This window comes from Aythya fuligula, chromosome 2, assembly GCF_009819795.1.
Source record: "Aythya fuligula isolate bAytFul2 chromosome 2, bAytFul2.pri, whole genome shotgun sequence".
NCBI classification, from domain to species: domain Eukaryota; kingdom Metazoa; phylum Chordata; class Aves; order Anseriformes; family Anatidae; genus Aythya; species Aythya fuligula.
Window position 1 is genome coordinate 55,108,181 of NC_045560.1, and position 26,376 is coordinate 55,134,556.

General features: G+C 38.7%; 1 protein-coding gene across 3 annotated transcripts in view; it reads right to left on the reverse strand.

Moving 5' to 3' along the window:
• Positions 1–877: 877 nt before the first annotated feature.
• The window catches only part of RAMP3 (receptor activity modifying protein 3), a 52,318-nt gene continuing 26,819 nt past the window's right edge, over positions 878–26,376 (reverse strand). For all 3 annotated transcript variants that reach the window (XM_032182908.1, XM_032182907.1, XM_032182909.1), the window contains exon 4: positions 878–1,188. In XM_032182908.1, coding sequence (XP_032038799.1) covers positions 933–1,188 — 256 coding nt within the window. In that variant the 3' untranslated portion in view covers positions 878–932. The remainder of the gene's footprint in view (positions 1,189–26,376) is intronic.

Sequence of the window (26,376 nt, forward strand, 5' to 3'; positions counted from 1 at the left end):
ACTGAAGTGAGAACAGGGAATTTACAGTGAACACAAGTCATCAAGAATAAGAATTATAAAAGTGAAAAATAAAGAGTCTGGTATATCAAAGTGTCTTCCTTAGTGCATTTACAACCAACTAATATCCTCTTGCAGTTTTTCTGTAAGTAAGAACTGTATCCTTTCCAGAGTTTGTAAGCCATAGAATTCCAACTAACTATGCTCAAAGGCATTTCCTAAGCTATTTTATAATGTGGCATGACTTTTCTCCTGTGTGAATAGTCACTGGACACATAAATTATTCCATTTGCCAATACAATATTTCCAGTTCTTGATAATGATGTTTGTAACTATCTTCTAGAAAAGTTGCCACTTGTTTACATATCCACATTCAGTTCCTTTGCTCATGATCTTCCATCCAAATCGCAAAGTTCACAGATGAAAACCTCAGGTGTCCTGAATGAAAACTCAAGAAATATCACCTCCCCAATAGTTAATGTTATACTGTGTGTACATACACTTACATACAGTTTTGAAAAACTTAGTTTACAAAACAGGTTTACCCATGGGAAAGTAACTTTTTCTCTCTTGCAGCTAAGGGGTCCATTTGCTCGGAGACTCCCCTGTTTCTGAGAATTGCCTATGAATTCCAAGATGATGACACCTGATGGTAGTAGAGAGCTTTGCACCAGCAACACCAATGGCCAAGCTCAGCAGCACTATTTTTGGCAGAAGTAGTTGTTTACAGAAGCACTGCCTCTATCTCAGCATTGCGCAGGTTCCATTTTTGCAGATCTGAAATCTTTATGTTGAGTTTGTCTTTCTGTCCTCCTTTCTTAGCTTTTTGTTTGTTTGTTGGTTTGTTGTTTTTTTTGGTTGTGGTTTGTTGTTGTTTTTTTGGGGGGTTTTTTTTTGGAAGAAGGAAATGGGAAAAAGAAAGCCCAAGGGCTTTCTTATGCCAGGATATCACTTCTCTTACTGCACCATACTACCAGTGTTATCATGGCACATGTTAACATGACTGGGATCAAGATCAGAGTTATGAGAATTTCATCTGGCGGATCTTCCCAGAGAACATCTTCTGAAGTACAGTTTGAAAAGAATTGTTTATGAATTCTAGTGATAAAGCCCTCTACAAGGGGGTTTGGCCAAAAGCAACTTGCGTAGAAGGCTTCATGTTCTGTGCACTGCGTAAAGATATCGTAATACCTAGGAAAAGAAGAAAATGAAGAAAAATTTAAATAGAACACATATGTATATTATACTTACAGAAACCAAAAATGGGTGCAATCTGTAAGGTTGGGTCTATCATGTAGATATTCTGCTGAAGTAACTTTAATGGAGACTGTGGGTATCAAACACAACATAATGAGCCAGAGGGAGAACTGACTAACTTGTACTCATACAACCAAGAGATTTCATATGAAATACTGAGCTTCTGGATAGACAGTGATCAAAACCCTGTCTTTGGGGTACAGTTACTACAGCCCAGACCTCCTAAAGTCATTTAAGCGCTGCAGAATTAGAACCCCTCAATAGAAACATCTACAGTATCATTAAAAAACATGCACACAAATGTGTCATGAACAGGACTTTTTGAGCAAAATATGCATAATTTGTGCCTCATCCATCATTAGACATGAGTTTGTGGCAACAATGATGATATGATGTTGGAATTTAGCCACAGCATACATTACTGTGTAATAATTTCAGTTCTGTCGCACCCCAAGGCAGCAAGAAGACAATGGGAAAGTAAACACACAAAAAGTCAGCTTTTGACAACCTTTATCTTTGACAACCTTCTCAACTCCAGCAAATGCCCAACAGGAAAAAAAAAAAAAAAAAATCATTTCTCTTTATGTATGTTCTCAATACTCATGAAAGATTGGGAACCCCTTGTAATGACTTTTTTTTTTTTTCAACACAGCATGTGTTGAAACTTACTTGTAGAGGGATTACTTGTATTTATGAGAAATGGCTTCCCCTCTTAGTAAAAAAAATAATAATAATAACAAACAATTAGCCCAAACGAGTAATTGAATGGGTTTTGTGGTGTTATTGTAAGCCAAAAAAAAAAAAAAAAAAAAAAAAAAAAATCAGGAAGCAAATGGAGTATGGGGGAAGAGATTAGAAATTAAGAAGATGAAGAGCTTCTGGTCAGTACATAAATAGGGGAAGAAATAATTTTATATATATCTTTTAGTCTTATGTGACTCAGTAAACTCACTTCAAAGGGAAAGAAAAAATAGAAAGAACAAGAAACCACATGATACCTCAAGGGATAGCATTCTGTATTATTATTTGAAAGCCCTACCCTCTCTTTTAGTATGCTTAAATAAGGTAACTCTTGATTAATTACTCTTTCTTACGTGAAATATCACTGGGGACAGATGTTGACTCCATCCTTTGCTATGAAGTAGCGGAGGAGAGATATTCAGTGTCTGGGTAAGACTGAAGACGCCAGTCTCTAAGGAGAAAGGGGTCTGCCTGCCCCTGCTACAAGAGCACAAAATGGGAATACAGGCTGCACAGTAACATTCTCCAAGAAGGAAAAGAGGCCTCACAGGAAGTTTCTTCTGCAGCCCCATTTTCATTCTTGTGGAGTTTGAGTTTATACTGGTATAGTCTCACAAGTCCACAACTTGATGCTCTGTCACGCAGATGCATACATGCACAGTGTAAGTATATTTTTAAGCAAAGCAACTAGAAAGGAAGCTTTTGTGACAAGGTCAGCAGCCGCAGCCAAAAAGAAAAACAGGAAATAAGCTAAAAATAAAACATAAATATTAGCTGTTTGTTATTTTATTAGTGCCATTCTTCCATGTGACCCTATTGCATCCATTCTCTTTGTTCTTGGACTAAATTAGAATCTAAAGATGTCTAGCTGAATATGGAAGAGACAGTCCCAGAGGACCTGAAATAAAATACATCTAAGGGCATGTCTACGAGGATTGACGGACTACAATGCCGACATGGCAGAGCTAGCATCGAGTTGCCCAGACAGGTCAATGTTCTGTCTAGCACAGACATCTGGCAGGGCTCCAGAGAGCACTAGGCTCTGTTCCAGCCCTGTTCTGTGCCATGCACTTGCAAGCAAGCCTCTTCCACCAAAACTGCTCCAGCTCCTTGCTGCCACAGCCACCTCAGTTTGCCTGTCTGATTGTGTAGAGTAACAAAAACAATAAATCCAGGTAACCTTCAGACTTCACAGAAATGGACCCTAAACTAAGATTTCATTATGCTTTTTTTTTTTTTTTTTCCCTTGATGATCATGAAGTGGTGTAGGAAGTTCACTACTCTTCCACAAATTCTTTGTTTGTTTTGTTTTTGTTTTGTTTTGTTTTGGTTTGGTTTGGTTTTTTTTGGTTTGTTTTTCTTAAATGTTAGATGGTGTAATCATCCACTCATTTTGCACTTCAAGCCCAAACATAGCCAGAAAAATCTGCTTAAGTGATGCCAAAAGACCAGATAAAAATAATTTGGGAGTTATATTATACTGAAGGACTGATCCCCTAAGGGACAAAATAGAATATAAACATTATCTTAATAGTTTTTATTCCTCACCACTTTCTCTTAATACTCTCTCTTAAAATAAAAAGGTTACCTGCATTGTAACTCTTTTTCCTTTCAATTGTAGAATGTGAATAAGACAAAAATTCAGCTATTTGAGAACTATGCGTCTGATAGTAAAGCTCAATTCACTCAAATGTTGGTGCAATTTAGCAATTTAGAGCTTATACACTACAACAGAAAGCTCACATTTTAACAAAAAATATCTCTGCATGGTACTGTGTAACAGCTGCTTTATAAGGGAGCAACTGAACTCTAATTACAATAGGATGGGCATTTTGTAGCTGATCAATTAGTTTGCAAGTGTTTTTTTGTTTGTTTAATAAATATTTAATGCAAATTTTATTTTCTTATGCTTCATTGTCTTATGCTTTATGTAATTCCCTTTATTCAAATTGTAAAGGCTAGAGTAGGAAAACCATTCTATCTGTAAAAAAAAAAAAAAAAAAATGCCTATCACAATGAAATTCTGGCCTGACTGGAGGTACTTCAACACAAATACATAAAAATTACACACTTTTTGAAAGGAAAAGAAAAATACAATTTTCTACTTATTCCCAGAACAAGTAATTGGAAAGCAGTACAGTAGTACAAGCTCCAATACTTCACATCTCAGATTATAAAGATGTGTGGGAAGGCTATTATTCTCTGAGCTGAGCCACATTTTCATCTCTTTCAGGCTAGCTACAAAGACCCTCAGAAAATTAACCCTCTGAGTTAATACTCAGAAAAGGTATATTCACTGGGAGCCATATCACAAGCTTTGTGAGTAGTGGGTTGAAAAATGAATATAGCCATGAGTTTCAGCTCAATTTACTAGGCTGCTACTGAAGAACAAAAAATAAGCGTAGTCTGTGCACTGTGATTCATATAAAGATATGATTTCCACTGGTATGCTCAGGAGAATCACTATAAATTTTATTAAGGAACCAACTACTATAATTTTCAGAGTGCAAATACTTTTTCCCCAGTACTTTACGTTTCCACTTAAACAGATAGTAAAAATCACATGGTTAGTTTTTTGTAATTATATATATATATTTATATTTTATATATAACCAAGATATATAAATCACAGAATCACAGAATTTTCTAGGTTGGAAGAGACCTCAAGATCATTGAGTCCAACCTCTGACCTAACACTAACAGTCCCCACTAAAGCATATCCCTAAGCTCTACATCTAAACGTCTTTTAAAGACTTCCAGGGATGGTGACTCCACCACTTCCCTGGGCAGCCCATTCCAATGCCTAACAACCCTTTCTGTAAAGAAGTTCTTCCTAACATCCAACCTAAAACTCCCCTGGCTCAACTTAAGCCTATTCCCCCTCGTCCTGTCACCAGGCACGTGGGAGAACAGACCAACCCCCACCTCGCTACAGCCTCCTTTGAGGTATCTGTAAAGAGCAATAAGGTCGCCCCTGAGCCTCCTTTTCTCCAGGCTGAACAAGCCCAGCTCCCTCAGCCGCTCCTCGTAGGACTTGTTCTCCAGGCCCCTCACCAGCTTCGTCGCCCTTCTCTGGACTCGCTCAAGCACCTCCATGTCCTTCTTGTAGTGAGGGGCCCAAGACTGAACACAGTACTCGAGGTGCGGCATCACCAGAGCCGAGTACAGGGGGACGATCACCTCCCTAGACCTGCTGGCCACACTGCTTCTTACGCAAGCCAGGATGCCGTTGGCCTTCTTGTCCACCTGAGCACACTGCTGGCTCATATTCAGTCGACTATCCACCATCACTCCCAGGTCCTTCTCTGCCTGGCAGCTCTCCAACCACTCATCTCCCAGCCTGTAGCTCTGCTTGGGGTTATTGTGCCCCAAGTGCAGGACCCGGCACTTGGCCTTGTTGAACTTCATACAGTTGGCCTCAGCCCATCGGTGCAGCCTATCCAGATCCTCCTGCAGAGCTTTCCTACCCTCAAGCAGATCAACACACGCACCTAGCTTGGTGTCATCTGCAAACTTACTGAGGATGCACTCGATGCCCTCGTCCAGATCATCGATGAAGATATTAAAGAGGACTGGCCCCAGCTCCAAGCCCTGGGGCACGCCACTAGTGACTGGCCTCCAACTGGACTTGACTCCATTTACCACGACTCTTTGGGCCCGGCTATCCAGCCAGTTTCTAACCCAATGAAGCGTGCGCCAGTCCAAGCCAAGAGCAGCCAGTTTCTTGAGGAGAATGCTGTGGGAGACGGTGTCAAAAGCCTTGCTGAAGTCAAGGTAGACCCACATCCACGCCTTTCCCTCGTCCACCCAGCACGTCACTTTGTCATAGAAGGAGATCAGGTTCGTCAAGCGGGACCTGCCTTTGATAAACCCATGCTGACTGAGCCTGATCGCCTGCTTGCCCTGCAAGTGCTGCGTGATGATTCCAAGAGGATCTGCTCCATGAGCTTCCCTGGCACTGAGGTCAAACTGACAGGCTTATAGTTCCCCGGGTCTGCCCTCCGGCCCTTCTTGTAGATGGGCGTCATGTTTGCTAGCCACCAGTCAACTGGGACCCTCCCCCGATAGCCAGGGACTGTTGATAATATATATATATCTATATAACTAGAACTAAGAACCTGGACAATGTTGTTGTTTGTTTGTTTTGTTTTTATCAGGGATGCTAATGGCACACATGTCCCTTAATGGGACAGTGCTTCATGGGGTCACCCATTCACATTATTTAAATAGACATCTGGATGTATTGCATCTTGCCCATCTCACAGTATGTAGCCAGCTATCATGCAGGAAATTGCACCAGAAGTGGAGGGTTTGAATCTTATCCACATTTTCCCACATCCCTAGGGAGGAAAATGGTGATTCTTTCTCCCTTTTTCCTCAAGCTCCCTGCACAGAAAAACTACAGAGATGATTGATTTACAAACACACACACACACAAAATACAACTCCCTCCTCCAAATTTCTATTAACAATGAGGCCAAGAAACCAAATAGATTGTTTCATTAAGAGCTTCCACAAATAAGCACTTTCCAGTGAAAAACTGTTCTTTCAAAGAATCCAGAACAGTTCTTATAACGCAGAGTACCATGTAACATGTATTCAAACAAGGATTTTTGAAGGCCAATGGCAGTAGACCCACTGGCAGTTCTAGTAAGAGAATGCCCTCTATCCAGCACTCACAGACAGACCACCCCAGAGACTCTCTGCACACATGCAGACAGGGATGTTTTGCTATTGCTTAATGAGATGGATCAGGAATTAAGAAAAACAAACAAACAAGAAGCATCACAGTTACACTATCCTCTTTTACACAAATCATCTGCATTATTAGTGATACAATACAATGATGGAAAGGTCTTACTGTCAAACAGACAGGTACACACAATATGAGTTATTTTTTGTTATTTTGAGTCTAATGAGTATTCAGAAAATAGGGGGAAATTTTATGTAGCATAAATAAGTCTTGGCATAAATCAGGCAATAAATACTTCAGGGGTGCTCATTTCTGCTACTCCACAATCCAGATTAAGAATTTAGAATCACTGTTCCAGGGTACTACCAATTGTGTGGCACATTTCAGTAAATAAAGATGCTTTAATCATCTTATTTTTTTAAAGATTCAACCAAGAAATTTCCTTAGACATAATCACATGCTTCATTACAGTTCAGACTGAATGATCATCCTTGTCATAACCTCCATCCAGACTGTAATGAGAAATGCTGAAATAATAATTATAAATAACATGTAATGAGAAAGGCTCTTCTTACAGCATTTTGAGTTGAAGTGGAGGCAGAAAATGCCAAACAACACTACCACCCTTCCTCCCCTCCCCCCCTCCCCCCCCCCCCCCCCCCCCCCCATTATCTTGTATGATATCTAGTCAGATTGTACATAATTTAAGGTTGTAACTGTCTGGATGAATTTCAAATAATATTCCAAACCTTAAAATAATTATCTGCTGAGGTTTCACCATTACATTTAAAAGAAAGCCTTAGTATTATCAGCTATGAACCTACACATATGGTAGAATGCTTCTGAGCTTTTTTCATTTAACATGTCAAATAGATTTGTTACTGCATCTCACCATTCCCTTACTAAGATGTCTGCCAAGAGGAGTGTACTCACAGAAACACTTGAACTTCCTAATCAGATTTGCCGTTGTGCATTTCTAGTACAGAATTCAGCCAACAGAAAATAGTACACCACAAAATGTAAGGAAGGAAATGAATGTGGAAAAAAAATCTTTGCTGGTTTAATGACAACATCATAAAGTATGGTTTACACTCATGCCACTGATTAATGGACAGATTTACTCACTTGGCTTGAAAATAATAAATACATGATGTCCTTTCAAATAATTGCAGATCTCCATTCTTGGCTTGAAATCAACAGCTGGCCAGAAAATGAAAAGTGACTGAATAAATCTAACAGAAAACCCCCAAATACATAATATTATTAAAAGTTTGTTAATTTCCAAAATGTATAGCAAGAAAAGATAAATGTAAAGAGTAACTGTAATTGAAACAGTAGTTTATATACATAATATTAATCTCCAATAGGCAATAGAAGCTACCATATTAAGCAATTCTAGAACAGGGAGGGAAATATAGCCTGACACCAGGTACTACCCTATAAAAATCAGAGATCTAGTAGCACTGGAATTTTACCAAGGCAGAAGCTACTACTAGGAAGTGGACTTCGCCTTCCACCACTCCTGAGCTATATTTTAATAATTACTTACTTGTAAACACAATCCATTTGGGGGGAATACCAGTTTAGAGGGGGAACGTTCCCTGAAACCAGTGTTATACAATGGCAACAGAAGACAGTCCCATAACTCCTGCGTGTTAGGCAAATTCAAAACACTAGGTGGATGGAAATCCTAATCCTGCAAAAACTTAACCATATGTAGCCAACATCTTAAATGCACTCACTACCCAAGTAGCCATCACCATCACTGACAGTGTGTGAAAAAAGATGTACTTAATATACTGAAGATTCCACACTGGTTCTCAGATGCTGTCAGTCACCTCATGAATTCCTACCTCTGTGGCAGAGGGAGAAACAGAGATAAAGGAAAGGCACTGGGCAGGGCAATGGAAAATGTAGGATTCAAGAGCAGCACGTGGAATTGGCATCATGGGATTCAAACACTGAAACACTTTGCAAACTGGCTTGCAAAGATTTATTTGTGTATTGTACCTTCCAGATAAAGAGTTTGGTTTGATCCTTAGAAATTATTACAACATTGCAGTGTCACTCTGCTCTATGCAGTGATCTGGCTCAAGAACTATGGCTTTAATGCAGTTTGTCAAAACCTTTATTCACTATCCTATTCCATGAGCAACGAGTTATGTCAGAACACTATTTAATCATGAACTCTTCAGGGACAAGGACTAAAATGAAGAAGGAAGAACTACTCCAAATAAATCCTTCTAGATCTAGCTTTCAGAGGAAATATGTATGTAGCAATGAACAAATACACGCTATTTTAGTGTACTCGATATTTACAGGAAGAACATAAAAAATGTATACTTTTCATGTCCGTTACAACAAAATTCTGCTGGCAATGAGATTTTATGCATGTATACATTTATACATGTATACATACAACTGAACTTCAGGGTCCATGGAAAGCTAAACAATCTTCTACCACATTCTGTTGGAAAAAATGCTTTTTGATTTTTGCAAACATTAAGGGCAGTTATCACTGTGGTGAACATGGGTACTATTGGAATTTGCCAAGTTGAGGCAAATCCCTTCACCAGTTCAACACAACAGATAATAAGCTGCTATATTAATATTAACATGCACAGTGTACACTACATTTCTGGCTTAGAATTGTATGTTACTGTAAGAATAGGATCATTTGTGAGTCACTGATTTTAAACCACTGTTCAGTTTATAAAGTTAAATTACAACTTTGGTGATAGAGCAGCTGATAAAAACGTAGTTACAACTAGCAGCTCATTTCTGTGTTAACTCCCAAGACATACCAAATCTGTTTGCTAATAAGCTCCTCAGTAAACAGATGTCCTCAGATTTGCAGCAGCAGCCAGGCTAACTCAATTCAGAATTAACTTAACAAGTAACATTCAAACAGGATTAAAGACTGGGTCTGGTACTATTTTAGGAAGTCTGATACCTGTTCTGTGCCCTGATGCAACACCAGCAGACACTGTAGTAACACTGACATTTGATGGAAAACAGAGGGAACAGCAAGAGGGAAAGGAAGGGTTATTTGTTATTCATTTTATGTTGTGAGCAGAGTTAAAGTATGTAGTCTGTATCTGGAGGGACATGAGCCATTATGGGAACTACAGTAAGTTGTTTAAAGACAGATTTTTAGCACTGCTGAAATCCCTATAGTCACTAAAAGCCCCTGAAATTGTGTGTTATTCTGCAGTAAACAGATGACTTGATACACATTAATTCCCTATGAAGTATATGCAAGTCCTGTTTTTTCCCTCTTCTCTTGGTGCTACTAAAGTGACTGTACCTGAACTGCAGCTACAATCATTCCAAATTATTTGGAATTCAGGTCATATTACCAAAAAGCAAGGGTGGTTTAACTTTGCAGAGGTAACAAGTTTTCTATGCTCTGTTGTACTCCTCCCACTCCAGCACTGTGATCTGTACTTTTCAGGAATCAGCTTCTGAGCCACTGCACCACGCAGCACTATGCCGGAGCACCACAAGGAACTGTGGTAGCTTGCCCTGCAGACACTCAAGAAAGGGAGGTGCTGCCAATACAGTCTGCATGGGCTCTTCAGTTATACATCTCCGTTCCTTCTTTGTCCCTCTGTAAAATGAAGCTAAAGTAGTATTGTCTAACCTCACAAAAATACTGTGCACAAGAGACAATGCAGTCTCTAATGACTACCTTAATAGGGACCGTATGAGCCATATGCAAATGGATGCACTCAGTTTAGAAGTCCAAAAACTTCCCAAGTACATAACAACAATCCCTGTACTAGATTGCCATGTAAGTGTTAAAATTAAGATACAGTAGCTGTATATGTTTCTCATTCTCAATTCTGTTTGCGGTGCTGCTTCAACTGTAGGTAATAGGTTAAGCAAAGAAAAGAAAGCCATCCCTTTATATTTTCTGCTATAAAACAGCCAAAAAAAATATGGCATAGTTTCAGCATCATTTAACAATTTCTTCATTCAAAAAGCCACACAAGTAAGCATCCCCGTAGTGATAGTAAGAGACCAGATAGTACTGAAAAAATGAGTAAGCAAATAAGACCATTTTGGATGGCTGTATAGTTTTGGTTTCAAAGTCAGAGAGCAGTTATGAAATGCTAACTAAAATAAATCAACTGGTTTCTAAATATGGGATTGTAACACAAAATAAAAATAATAATAATAAAAAAAAAATGTAAGACTGCTATCTCAGACACCGACTTTTGCACTGAAACATCCAAACATTTACATGGTTTCTATTTTTTATTAATGGTTATATGAAAAAAAAAATAGTATGACTAATAATTTCTGTTTCATCTAATACCTTTCACTCATTTATTTACAGAGGAAGCAAATGTTCCCTTTGTCTTATAGATGACAAATCTCAACTATAATACAGATCCATAATTTGCCTGCAACAAAGTAATTCATGGCAGAAATGGAGATCCTGTTACTGGTTATTTCCTCACAGGAAATCACACTCTGACACAGACAAGGGAGAAGCAATGACTTCCCATGAGGTGCAAGAACACAAGCCCGTGACAGACTGTGCATTTGAGGGGCTAAATACCAAATACCCTATCCTATAATACCCTCGGCTAGAATCACAGAATTTCTAGGTTGGAAGAGACCTCAAGATCATCGAGTCCAACCTCTGACCTAACACTAACAGTCCCCACTAAACCATATCCCTAAGCTCTACATCTAAACGTCTTTTAAAGACTTCCAGGGATGGTGACTCCACCACTTCCCTGGGCAGCCTGTTCCAATGCCTCACAACCCTTTCAGTAAAGAAGTTCTTCCTAACATCTAACCTAAAACTCCCCTGGCTCAACTGAAGCCCATTCCCCCTCGTCCTGTCACCAGGCACGTGGGAGAACAGACCATCCCCCACCTTGCTACAGCCTCCCTTGAGGTACCTGTAGAGAGCGATAAGGTCGCCCCTGAGCCTCCTCTTCTCCAGGCTGAACAAGCCCAGCTCCCTCAGCCGCTCCTCGTAGGACTTGTTCTCCAGGCCCTATGCAGAAGTTTTGCTTTTGGAAAGACATATTGTACTGCTAGTTTTACAGTAAGCAAAATGATTAATGGGTACAGTTTAAAAGACAGAAACCTGCATGAACAGCAGCAGAGTTTGTAGTTTTGCCTGGGGCTCTGGGTAGAATCTCTGTTGAATAACTAACTGCTTGAAAAACTAAGCCTCAACACTAAACCAAATGCATACAAAAACACAGATACCTCCTCTAATATTATTATCAATAATATTAAAAAAAAAAAAAAATGGGGGGGGGGGGGGGGGGAGGAGGGGGAGGGAAGAGGTCTCCTGTTAATTAAAATTTACAACGATGAATTAGCCCTAATACTTTGAGAATTAATCCCACATCAATCATATTAATCCTGCTACTGACAATCTAACTTTTTCAAATGAAGATGAAAATCTAGATGAGCTATGTGGGAGTGGTCACTGCAAAACCATAGCCATGTTCTGCTAAACTTAGGTCTAAAGAAATGTAGCATTCCCCTAGGAACAGAGCTCCTTCTCCAGCCAAATCACTGAACACACTAAACAATCCTAACCCTCAAATTCAATAGCAGAAAGAAATAAACAAAATTACAGTCAAATCACAGACCTAGAGTGGAATTCCTCAGCCATAATGTTTTATTGCAATTTAAATCATCAGTTCCAGACCCATACCCAGATAAAGGAGGTGGCATTCTAGTGGGAATGGCAGTAAAAAACAATCCATGTATATGGCCTACATAATGTCCAAAAACTCCTACCTTTAATATCATTAATAAAGTGGCCAGGGACTAAACAGTATTAATCTGGCTAAGCAGCAAGATAATAGTTTCTCAATAATTATTTGCTGGAAAGAACTTTGGTAACTGTACCACAGAAACTTTCCCAGTATTTATAATTATACAACATGAGTCCATAACCACTATTCCTATACGAAATGACTCATAAATAAAAAGATGCTTTTTCAGTACGTAGATCTGTTTATACTTGAGCCACTAAACTAACAGTGCAACACAATTACAATACTGTAACTTTCTATTAGCCAGCCTGAATATTAGATGTGGTTTAGCTTTACCTACATGTGCCTCAGAACAAGTTCATGTACCTCTTTTTTGCAGACAGATTTGCTCAACTGTATTTGTCTATGGAGTTGACTGGTATTATTACTAATATATGTGGTTTAAATGAAGTCAGTTGAGCGGACATTACATCCCATCTGGCGATGAAGCTTCTAGGTGGACACATCCACTGCAAGACTCCTTTTTCTTCTCTAAGAAAGCATAGTTTCCTAGTTTACTCCAAAAGCAATGAGTCATATGGATGAGATGAAAACCTGTTTGATCTCATTTGAATAAATAGATCATTTGCAGAAGAGTAGCCAATAGGGGACATCCATTCTTATTAGTAAATGTATTTTTATGTTTCTGCAAAGTGAGTCGTGTTTTTGGCACTACTTGAAAATTAAAAATAACAAGATTCACATCATCTAGACAAATGGTATTTGCCCTTGTTGATCAAGTCCCATCCCATTTATATTCAAAATAGTATCACAGAATCTAAGGAATAAGGAATGTCATGGCAACATTTGTACAAGATTACTGAGCTTCATTGTTCCAAGACTGCTACTGCTTCCCCAGTCTTTCAAGAAAAACAAAGCTGAATGTAAATGAAAGCTAACAACAGAAGGAAGGGTGCTTGATATCTTCAAGTAAGAAGGGTCAGAGACAACAAAACTGAAAGGACACTGAACAATGTTCATGAAAGCTATATTTGAGTTCATACTGTTACAAAATATATGTCTTCCTTCCCAGAGTATTCTGACTGAGCAAAACCCTTCCTGTATGTGGAAAACCTTGGTTGCATAAAGTTTACAAGTCAGATGGTGACACTGCATCTTTAAAAACCCCTACCACAACCACAGATAAACTCTTATAATTATCACTTATTTCCTGGTTTCCCGGTCATCATTATCTTTATCTCATAGCTCCCATATGCAGCTGCCAAGATTTAAAAAAAAAAAAAAAAAAAAAAGCCAAAACAGGTAGCTGTGGACTTTCCTTGCATAAACTGGTAATCACTTGTTAACAGTCAGTAAAGAACAAAACTCCTGCTTCATACAAAATCATATTGGAAAGGAGAAATTGTACAAAAGCACTAGGTAGCTGAATGGCTCAGATAAATTAATTGTATTAAACATCCTAAGTGAGGACAGTTATCTTGATATGAGAGTATTATACTGAACAATTCAATGCTGTTCAGCAATGATTCTTCTTTAAGAAAAGAAGAAAAAACTTTCCCCCAAAATCTGTGTAATTCATATTAGAGTATTACTTTGAAGCTTAATCTCTCTGACTCTGAACACATTTAAATCCTACATTTTGTAAAAGCACTGAGCACTTCCAAACCTCTGTGACATAGCATGGTTTTGAGGAAAAGAAGTATTACTTAAGGACAGTTCTCTCTTGTCCTGGTTTCAGTTAGAACAGAATTAATTTTCTTCCTAGTAGCTGGTGGAATGCTGTGTTTTGGCTTAGGATGAGAAGAGTGCTGATAACACCCCGATGTTTTAATTGTTGCAGAGCAGTGCTTATACCAAGCCAAGGACACCTCAGACTTTTGCTCTGTCCTGCCAACAGGCAGGCTGGGGGTGCAGTAAGAGCTGGGAGGGGACAGACCCAGGACAGGTGACCCGAACTAGCCAAAGGGGTATTCCATACCATCTGATGTCATGCTAAACAATATATAGGGGTGGCTGGCCGGGGCGAGGGGGCCGGACTGCTCGGGGTTAAGCTGGGCATCGGTCAGCGGGTGGTGAGCAATTGCATTGTGCATCACTTGTTTGTACATATTATTAGTAGTAGTACTATTATCATCATTGTATTATGAATATTATTATTATTATTTTCCTGTCTTATTAAACTGTCTTTATCTCAACTCACGGGCTTCACTTTCCATTTCTCTCCCCCGTCCCAGAGAGGGAGGGGGGAGGGTGAGCGAACGGCTGCGTGGTGTTAGCTGCCAGCCGGGTTAAACCACGACATCTCTAAAAACTTCTGTTTTTAGAAAAAAAAAAAAAAAAAAAAAAACTTCTGTTTTTTGCTGTCTCTACAATGGGAAATTTTTACCCATGGAAAATATCTCCAGTGTATACAAACAATACATTTACAGTTTAGCAGTAAGAACATTACTTTGAATTCTTACTCAATTCAAGGTATCAAATGCTACAGTTTTGATAGACACATCCCTAATGAATGGGGATTGCAATGAGTACATAGAACAAGTTACAGGGAACTGAACTGCTGCAGACACCTCTTCTGTCACTAACGGTCTCCAACCACAGAATTCAGAGAGACAAAACTGGGTTACCTGCTGCTGGACAAACCCAGCAGAAAAGTTCTTCTGCCAAGGAACAATACCTCCTTCAGAAAGATGAATAGCCTGCTACTAGAAAACAGCTTTTTTGCTCAGATGATCTGCTAACACATGCACACCCACAATGTTGACATGCTAACCAGATAAAAGGAAACATCAGAATCTTTATAGACCCACACAGAGTTTACTTCCAAAGATATATTTTTTTTATATGACTCTTTGTCTTCTCTTTTTAGTTTGCTTTTCAAGACCCATGAAATGCTGAGTGGCTACTTCAGTATGACTAGTCCCTTACACTGGTCTCTAACTTATGCCTTTTGGACAGACACCAAAAATATCTGTCAAGACTTGATGCCTGTGTTTTCAGTGCTCATCAAATATCTTGTTCACTATTTCTTAGTGTCTCACCCTCTTATTGTCTGGTGCAAACTTTGCAACACTTTTCATGTAAAAACATGATATCTTCAATATAATTTTTCCCCTCGAAGTAGTATCTGAATTCAGAGCATTTTCTTTAGATATTTTTTTTTAACTTTCCAAAAACATATATCCACAAGACACACCCATATGTAAAGTACAAAAACCAGAAAAGGGAGGAAAGAAAAGAAAGAAGTGAGGTATAGTTCTGAAATTAACAGGATTAATGTGTGACAATTCCAACTAGCACAATTAAAATATCCTTTATGTAAGAATACAATTGGCCAGATAACATGCTAGGGAACACCCTGGTCATATAACCTGGTCATATAAACTTGGAATCAAACAATTCAAGCTTGTGCTTCTGTAAATTAAATGAAAACTTTAAAACCAAGTTTCAAAGATCAAGTTTCAAAACTATTGTCACTTTGGTTAACTATTGAAATCCTTTCACCTTCTTGGGTTTCTCATGAAAGGAGATGACGTGTTTCTGGCACAGGTATTCAAATACATCTTTGAATTATACAATCACAGAATGGTTTGGGTTGGAAAGGAGTTTAAAGACCATTTAAATTCCAACCTTCCTGACATGGGCATAGACACTTCCCACTAGACCAGGTTGCTCAAAGCCCCATCCAACCTGGCCCTGAACACTTCCAGGGATGGAGCATCCACAGCTTCTCTGGGCAAGCTGTTCCAGTGCCTCACCACCCTCATAGTAAAGAATTTCAATCATGTTTTTGTGTCACTATACTCATCAGTATTTAAAATTTTACATCTAAAATTTTAATCTTTGTATTAGAACCTTGTATTAGAACCTGTCAAGGGAACAAGGAAGTACACCAGAATTCAGACCCAGGTAATCAGACCATCTAATAGATACTTCTCAGTGCCAAAAATCACAGATGCACATTCTCTGCTGCCTCATCTGCTTTTTCTCTGTTACAAACAGCTATTTCTCGATACAACTCAGATTATTTCATATGTCAAGGTAAAGGCAAAAGCAGATAAAGACCAATAATTTCTTCTTTCCTACCAGCTTTTCCTCCCCCTTCAGTCTCACTAAGAATATCATTATTGTTTTCTAGTGTGTATCCTTCAAAAGCCCAAGCATGAAGGCAATGAGAACCCTGAGAAGCAGTGGGCTCATCTTTTCTGCTGATCCCACATTGAAACTTGCTTAAAAGTAAATATTATACAATTTTACTCATCAGAAGGAAAGAAAGAAAGAGAAAATAAAATGAAGGAGAAAAAGATCTTGCTAACTTCACAACGGCCATGATCCAAGCTACTAACACCACTTGAAGACACATTCACACTATTTTTTGTCAGGTTAGATTTCAAAACTTCCACACACTTATGAAGTGGGATGCCCTTATAGTCAGTGGAGACAGTGGAATAACTGTAGGGCATGATGTACATGATCTCTTTTAAGATGTCTTCCTTATGCTTTTATTAGCTAGGAAGTAAGTCTAGGACAACTAGTACACTGGATAGATGAATCCCACACCTGAATCAAGAGAGTCATCAAAAAGCAATTCAAGAATTATGCTCAAATATGCCACCATCAATGACAGAGAACCATCCAAACAATATGCTTTCCTTGTATCTACCCAAGATTACCTCCTTTCCTGAGATATTACAATCAGTCACCATTTGTTTGCACAATTATCCCTCCAATCAACCTGAGTGCAAATGCACTAAATGCATGCAAGTACGCAGGTAAGTCCCTAGCATCAGACATTTGCTGATACAACTCTGCTTTCTCCCAAACACATCAGTCACTTTGATAATTCACTTCATAAATCTGCTGAAAATAACAGCTTATTTTACACCACTCTTCTCAAAATGTTCCAACTCCAGCAATCATACTATAATGAATATTCTACCAATGTTTACAAAATGAACATTCGATCAGGTTCAATACAGTCCTCCAACATTTGTGGAGAAGCCAAAGTCATGAGGAAAGAGCCAGTTCCCTGCCCGGTAGTATTGCTCTGAGCTAGTAGTTCTCAGCACACTCCTCATATCATTGCAACAGCTCTAGGCTTTTCTTCCCATGTACATGAATGAAACTGACTTAGAAGTAGAAAAATGTGGCTCTAATCCAGATCAGCACTACACAGCTGGCCCTCCAGACAGATATTCAAAAAAGCACCTGTGATTTTAGTCATTTTTCTGACCAAAAGAAAAGAAAATTACAGGGAAAAAAGGAACAAAAGGCATGGGAGCCCTCCATATTCATTTCAGCTTTCATTTACAAACAACTGCTTCAGATTCCATTGCTGAAGTGTCATCTGCTGAGTAGAAGCTGTTATTAGATTTCACATAGTCCAAAGTAGCACACGCCTTTTATAACTCCAGAGTATGATATCTTAAAGTGGAATCAGGGGAGAGAAACATTTGATTATATCCAGCTGTAAAACAAAAATCACAGCTCAACCAGGCCTAAGACTCTAGGAAATACCCATTGCTGCATGTGTGTATGGTGAAAAATAAACTAAATACAAGAATAATCTGCTTCTGAGCAGAACTTTCCATCACAATTTCTATACCCCTCCTTACTTGATTTTTGAGCACTATAAGAATATAGATTTTTTCAGATTTTTAAGAAAAACGTATGGGTTTTATACATACAGATAAAATTCCTTTAATTACAAAGTGCATTTGTTTTAGGAGGAGAGTGGCAGTTTTTTTCTGCTCAAATCATACCTTAAATAATAGAGTTAAAAGTCAAGCAACTAAGATCTTAAAATTACAGACCTTGAACTTCAGATCTACTATTCTTAGTAGAGTACCGTTACTGCTACTATGTAACAAATTAATGAAAAAGTGGTTTCACTTTCAGGTTTGAATAACAAACATTTTATTTAAATTGTTATCTGCCCTTGGACAGTTCACAAACAAGACCAAAACTGATGAAAAATTAACCACAGAATTAGAGGAACAGTAACACCATTAGAAAGGAATGAAAATGATAGCATAAAGATTAAGCTGTGTATAGAAAAGTCCTGCTTAACAATTATTCAAGTACATGATTATATTTTCCCATGAGTTTTGAAGGTGTAGCCTGTACACCATTGAAGGTGGATTTATTTCTTTCAGTTTTCCTCACCCTTCCCCATTCTGATTTATTCCAAATCCAAGAAAAAGTTTCTTATATCTTTCTCTCTTATCCATGTTACCAAAATGTTTGTTTTAACATTTCTTCTTCTTAAAACATGTCTATGTTATGAAATGATAATCACTTTAATATGAAATGGGCAACCTCAGCAGTCAGTGAAATGTGTGAAGGAGATCTGTATACCCCAGAGAAATGTAAAACATTGTTTTCTTGAAAGCTGAAAAGAATGGTGCTTTTAATTGTTCACCTACCCACCATGCCTTGGAAACTTTTGTTCTTTCCATACCTTATATATTCAGCTATTACCATATAAGAAAATCCTCAGTTTTACAAAGCTGCTGTATCTCTTGGGTATCATTTTTCCTAGTGACTATAGTCATTTTATACATTGCCATCAAGATAATCAATGGAGATAGTAACACATCTATTTGCCCTTTGCAAATTATTCAATAGGCTGGAAAAGGTGAGTGATCTCTTTAAGAGTGCAGAACACAGCATTTCTTGTCTTGGAACTACTTTCCAACATTGAATTACATACCATTAGCAAGGGTGAACAGAAAAGGCAGAACCTTGTCAATTAACCATGTACAATACTTTTTTTATTATTATTATTTTTTTAAGTATCATTAGATAATAAAATTCCGTAATTGAAACAAGACCCTGAATACAGAATAAATGGATACTGTTAATTCATACCTCATTGTGCTGTCAACAGATTACCACACGACTAATACCACATCTAGCTTGAAGCAAGAAAATCCAGATTTTGCCTCTGACGAGTTAATCTTATTGCTATTATTCATGGTGGATCCATTTGAAAAACAAGCATGTAGAAACTGTCTTGCAAAACAAAACAGAAGAACCATAAATGTTTGTAATCAAGTATTCATTTTCATAACATATTTATCTTCTTTTGCATATTTGTTGCCTCTAAAAACATACTGTGAATTAATTTGTATTGAATAACTGATACCAGTCTATCGGTTATGCCACATTATTTTACCACCAAATAACTTTAGACAAAATTTTTACAAATTGCTTATATTGAAATGTTATCTTTAATAATAAGATCCATGGGGATTGTTTTCTGTTACTGATTACTGTCTACAATTGACACGGAAAAGGTTGAGGTATTCAACATTTTTGCTATCTACCTGGATATGTGTAAGGCTTTTGATACTGTTCCTCACAACATCCTTGTCTACAAAATGGAGTGACATGGATTTGATTGATGGACCGCTCAGTGGATAAGAAATTGGCTGGATGTTCACTTTCAAAACTCTGAGGACGACATCTTGATTTGCCTCAAGGGTCTCTACTGGGACCCGTATTATTCAATATCTTTGTAGATGACATGGACAGTGGAAATGAGTGCACCCACATAAATTTGCAGATGAAACTAAGCTGAGTGGTGCTGTCAACATGATAGAGTGAAGGGATGTCATCCAGAAGGATTTTGACAGCCTGAAGAAGCTGTCCCATATGAACCAAATGAAGTTCAACAAGGCCAAGTGCAAAGTCCTGAACCTGGGTCAGGTCAATTCCAAACATGAATATAGGCTGGGCAACAAGTGGATTGAGAGCAACCCTGTGGAGAAGAACTCAGGGCTATCAGTGGACAAAAAACTGAACACGAACTTGCAGCCCAGAATGCCAGTCTTATCCTGGGATGCACAGAAAAAAAAATAAATTATATATATATATATATATAATATGTATAATATATATATGTATATTAAATATATATATAATATTATATATATATAATATACATATATATATATATGTATCTATCAGATCAAGGAAGGTTATTCTCCCCTTCTGCTCTGCCCTTTTGAGACCCCACTGGGAGTACTGAATTCAGTTCCGGGGCCTGCAGCATAAGAAAGACATGGACCTGTTTGAATGGGTCTAGAGGAGAGCCATAAAGATTATTAAAGAGCTGGAGCACCTCTCCTACAAAGACAGGCTGAGGGAGTTGGAGTTGTTTAGCCTAAAGAAGAGAAGTCTCTGGGGAGACCTTATTGCAGCCTTCGAGTGTTTAAAGGGGACTTATAAAAAAGATGCAGAGCAACTTTTTAGCAGGGACTACAGTAATAGGACAAGAGGTAACAGTTTTAAACTAAAAGAGGGTAGATATGGATTAGATATTATTATATATTAGATATCATTATTAGATATATAGAAGGTATTTTGAGCAAGTTTGCTGATGACACCAAACTTGGAGGAGTTGTGGACTCGAATGAGGGTGGAAAGGCCTTGCAGAGGGATCTGGATAGGTTGGAGAGCTGGGCGATCACTAACCGCATGAAGTTCAATAAGAGCAAGTGCCGGGTCCTGCACCTGGGACGGGGAAACCCTGGCTGCATGTACAGACTGGGCGATGAGACGCTGGAGAGCAGCCTAGAAGAGAGGGATCTGGGGGTCGTGGTAGACAGCAAGTTGAATATGAGCCAGCAGTGTGCCCTGGCAGCCAGGAGGGCCAACCATGTCCTGGGGTGCATCAAGCACGGCATCACTAGTAGGTCAAGGGAGGTGATTGTCCCGCTCTACTCTGCGCTGGTGCGGCCTCACCTCGAGTACTGTGTGCAGTTCTGGGCACCACAGTATAAAAAGGACATGAAACTGTTGCAGAGTGTCCAGAGGAGGGCTACAAAGATGGTGAAAGGCCTGGAGGGGAAGACGTACGAAGAACGGCTGAGGTCACTGGGCCTGTTCAGCCTGGAGAAGAGGAGGCTGAGGGGAGACCTCATCACAGTCTACAACTTCCTCGTAAGGGGGTGTCGAGAGGCAGGAGACCTTTTCTCCATTAACACCAGTGACAGGACCCGCGGGAACGGGGTTAAGCGGAGGCAGGGGAAATTTAGGCTTGACATCAGGAGGGGGTTCTTCACAGAGAGGGTGGTTGCACACTGGAACAGGCTCCCCAGGGAAGTGGTCACTGCACCGAGCCTGTCTGAATTTAAGAAGAGATTGGACTGTGCACTTAGTCACATGGTCTGAACTTTTGGGTAGACCTGTGCAGTGTCAAGAGTTGGACTTGATGATCCTTAAGGGTCCCTTCCAACTCAGGATATTCTATGATTCTATGATTCTATATTAGGAGCAAAATCTTTACTCAGAGGGTGGTGAAACTGGCATGGGTTGCCCAGAGAGGTTGTGGATGCCCCATCCCTGGAAGTGTGTAAGGCCAGGCTGGATGGGGCTTTGAGCAACCTGGTCTAGTGAGAGGTGTCCCTGCATATGGTAGGGGGTTTGAATTAGATGATTTTTAAAGTCCCTTCCAATCCAAACTATTCTATGATTCTATGATCTTGTCACAATAAAATTCAAATACAGCTTGAACGATGTTGAAAGGAGATACCAGCTGACAATCGTAAGATTTACATGTAAGTGGGGATTGGTTTCCAACATCACTTCTAAATAGCTAATTTCTTGCAAGTGACTTTAATCATTAGGATCATTATATTCTTATACATTAAAATGTTTTAAAAATGATTTGGTAAAGTAAGCATTGTTCTGACAGAGTTTTTAACAGTGGTGAAGTTAAGACCATCAGTTACAATATTTTAGCAAGGCTACCGTGACTCAAATTGATCTGTGCCACAGTGGATGCATCTGACTAATGGCTGGTAACTTGCATGCACAAGGTGGGACAAGTATAGAATCACAGAATTATATCATCAGATCAATTTAAGTCACAGCAGCCTTGCTAACTATAAGAAGAAATTACCAATATTTATACTGGTGACCTTTCAGTAAATGACAAGTGCCAGATTTCACTCTCTTTTTTAGAACACTGAGTCATGGCAAATAAACGTAACCAATGTCAAAACATTGAAAAAAACACTTGAAAAACTGAAACTGAAAACTTGACATCTGATATCAAAAATTGATGAGTTTGCAACTATTGGTAATTAATTTTTATTTTATTTTTTTTCTGTACATAGTAGCAGGCTCAGAATATCCCTCTCTTTTCTTAATAGGTTGTTAAACTTTTCACAAAGATTTGCAGAAGTCTCTGTAAAACAATGAACAGGAAGGTCTCAGCTCTTAACAGCCTTGATAGAGATGGAGAATAGGCAGCAAAAGCACACTACTTTGGTATGATAGTCATCATAATTATCTCAGTTGCAGACCTCCATTGATTTAACAAGAAAGAAATATTTTTTTTCCTAGATGGAAAAAAAATATTTTTTTTCTGTTTTATACAAAAATAAAAATTTTCTCTTTTACCCATTCCTCAGTATTGGTATCCTTGAACTGAAGCTTTGTAGACTGCAATTGTAACATATATTGTGGAATATAACAAATAAAATTATTTGGGTTCATCAAATCTGAACTCTTGGAAGTTTGTGCAGCCTCCTAAACAACTGGTCAATTTGTCCTTATACCGTTTCATTCAACCCATTCACCTGTTTCAAAGAAGCTCTTCAAAGAGAGGTTTTCTTTCCAAAAAGTAAGATTTTCAGTGTCCAGAACTGGAAAACCCAAGTAATCACATCATATGAAAATAACACTTTGCTAGTATGTAATATAGTCTCAAATTGCACCAGAGGTTTAAATTAGGAGAAACTTCTTCATGGAGGGGGTGGGCAAGCGTTGGAATGGGTTGCCCAGGAAGTCGGTGGAGTCCCCATATCTGGAGGTATTTAAAAGATGTGTGAATGTTAGTGATGGGGATCGGTTGAAGGTTTAATCTGATGATCATGAAGGCCTTTTCCAACCAGATTCTATGATTTTATTGATATTTCTACAGAATGCTGCAGACCAGCCATGGCTTTGGATTTAAAAGCAAAACCATCTGCAAGGTTTTCACAGCATTCATAAATGCCAGTTTTTTAATAAATTCTTAAAAGTCAGAAGTCATGCTTAGAATAGTTTATTAAAAAGTTGATGTTTTTGAATGCTCTTCATCACCTTGTAAGGTGACCACAGCAGACTGATATAGGAGCACATTGCCATAACTTTACACTAAAGAGAGAAAAAAACTGTCATCTGGAATTATCAAACCTAGATTCATTTTCACAACCATGACTTGCATGAACAGTCTTTCCCTCTCCTATGTAGTGAAGGAATAAATATATAACTGTGTTAAGAAACCATATTTCAGCCACTGCATCTGTCAGGAGGAAAGCAGTTATGCAGTAATAAACATTCTTGCTTAATAAGGAATCCTGGTCTCTGAATTCAAACAAACCACTTTATTCACATTCATCAGGATATACTCTTATCTAAACAATACAAACAAAGCAAATATCTTTTATATGGAAGTAATGGAGATTCACCTGAAATGCAGTTCCACTTAAAGATGCTCTAATATAACCTCATTCAGGGAAAAGCTGTGCCTTTGCATTACCTTCACATTTAGAGCTGATCAAACTGAGCTGAGCAGGTGAACACACACATTTTCAGCACAGATGTGCATCTGGTAGTGTACTGAGATTTTATAAACTGTAGGGTTTATTTCCCATTTTTAAATAATAGATTACTATTTTTGCAATGAAAAATTGTCAGCTACCAGCAAGATAGCAACACAACTGCTCAGATGTGATAGCCCTTTCCATTATTTTACTTGTTAGCACCTAACTAATTTGTATGTGGCCTTTAGTGCCCAGGCGGCCAAGAAGGCCAATGGCATCCTGGCTTGTGCCAGGAATAGTGTAGCTAGCAGGACCACGGAGGTGATCATCCCCCAGTACTCTGCTCTGGTGAGGCCACACCTCAAATGCTATGTTCAGTTTTGGGCCCCTCACTACAAGAAGAACATCAAAGCCCTGGAGCATGTCCAGAGAAGGGCTACGAAACTGGTGAAGGGCCTGAAACACAAGTCTTGTGAGGAGCAGCTGAGGGAACTGGGGTTGTTTAGTCTGGAGAAGAGGAGGCTCAGGGAAGACCTTATTGCTCTCTACAACTACCTGAAAGGAAGTTAGGGAAGTTGTGGGGAGCTGGGGGTAACTAGTGATAGGACTAGAGGGAATAGCCTCAAGTTGTGCCAGGAGAGGTTCAGGTTAGAAATTAGGAAACAGTTCTCAGAAAGAGTAGTCAGGCAGTGGCCAGGGAAGTGGTGGAGTCACCATCCCTGGGGGTGTTTAAGAAAAGGTTGGATGTGGTACTTAGGGACATGGTTTAGTGGGTGACATTTGTAGTAGGGGGATGGTTGGACCAGAGGATCTTGGAGGTCTTTTCCAACCTTAATGTTCCTGAACCTATAGTTCATAAACTGCTTTCTTTGTTTTTGGTGAGAAAGGCATGAGTCCCAGAAGGAACATAAAAGGTTACTGGGGGCAATTACTACCAGCCTGGTTTTGCCTCTGCTGCCATGACCTAGGAGGTTTTAGGAGGATTTTTTCATATAAAAATATTTTAAGCTTTGATAGCTAAAGAGACAAAAAAGAAATACACAGAAAGAACAGATGAAATATCATTATTATCTGCATTTCACTGAGAGCGCAAAAAAAAAAAAAAAAAAAAAAAAAACCAGCAGCTATGTCTATAGAGGAAGCCTGAAGGAAGACCCTGTTAAAAAAGAAAATAGTACTGTATCATAACACTCCGTTCTATACCAGAGCACCAAACATTTAAAGGTGAATAAACTACATATAATAAGAGGTCACATAAACTGCAGGCTTCTTTAACCTTCATTAACAGAGACACTAAGCTGATGAAGAGTATTTTCTTCTATGAAATCTGGGATGACAAAACTGGGAAGTGCTACAGCAGGCTAAATAAGGAATTTTGGTTCTCTTCCCTATAAATCTTCAGAGAAATAAGAGAATTCTTTTCAGACATATAGAATATTACTCAAAAACATTGCAGAAGATGATCCAGGGACCCGGCAACAATAAGTGAACTCTTGCTGGGCAAGCACATCTGTGATTTGCAACATTTTAGCATGAATTTGTCTAAAATAAACCATAACCACTGTATTAATGAGTCTACTGAGATATAAATCCTGACACAAAAACACACACATAGCCCTAAGCATCACAACTGAGGAAGAATGATACTCCTTTCAAATCAGTACTATTCTGGTTCTAAAATCACACACATGCTGGATGTTCAAAGGTTCAGCTCCAGCAAGCCTCACTTCCACCTCAGGGCCCCACAGCCAGTGTTTCCTAATAACTGGCTCTTCTCATTCAGGGGTTCCCTGCTAGTGTTAGATGTAGGTATGTAGGTGACCAGGTCTATACTGGAGCAAGAGCCATCACTCACACCAGAGACATGCACTCAGTGTTTCAACAAGTTGGTCTTTACTTACAGTATACTCCTGCTTTACCAATCATTTTTGTTCTTTTCCATCTTTTATGTGAGAAATACAAATGCAGAAATCCAGAATTTATGTTTCTCTGATGATGTTGAAAAGAATGAGCCTAAGGTATCCAATTTCTAAGTATGAGATACGTTATTGTGAAACATAATTAGCTCACTTGAATCAGTCCCTCGCCTTAGCTGCAAAACAAATCCACTGATTTTCTAAGATTTTCACATCATATTCCCCTTTTAGAGATTTTTTGACATGAGCAGCTGGATGTGATCACCAGTCAGCATCTGGATGAGACTTCTTGCAGCAGTCAGTAGGAAAGATGAAGAAAACTTTCACAACTGACCAAGAAAATGTCTCAGTTTGGAGGGCATTTGCCCCACTTCAATCAAGAGAAGTTATTAGCTCAAAGATTTTGGAACTGGGGGCATAAAATATCATCTTGTTTCCTTCTACAGTTTGTTTTCCCATTTATATTAATGCCAACTGGCTTT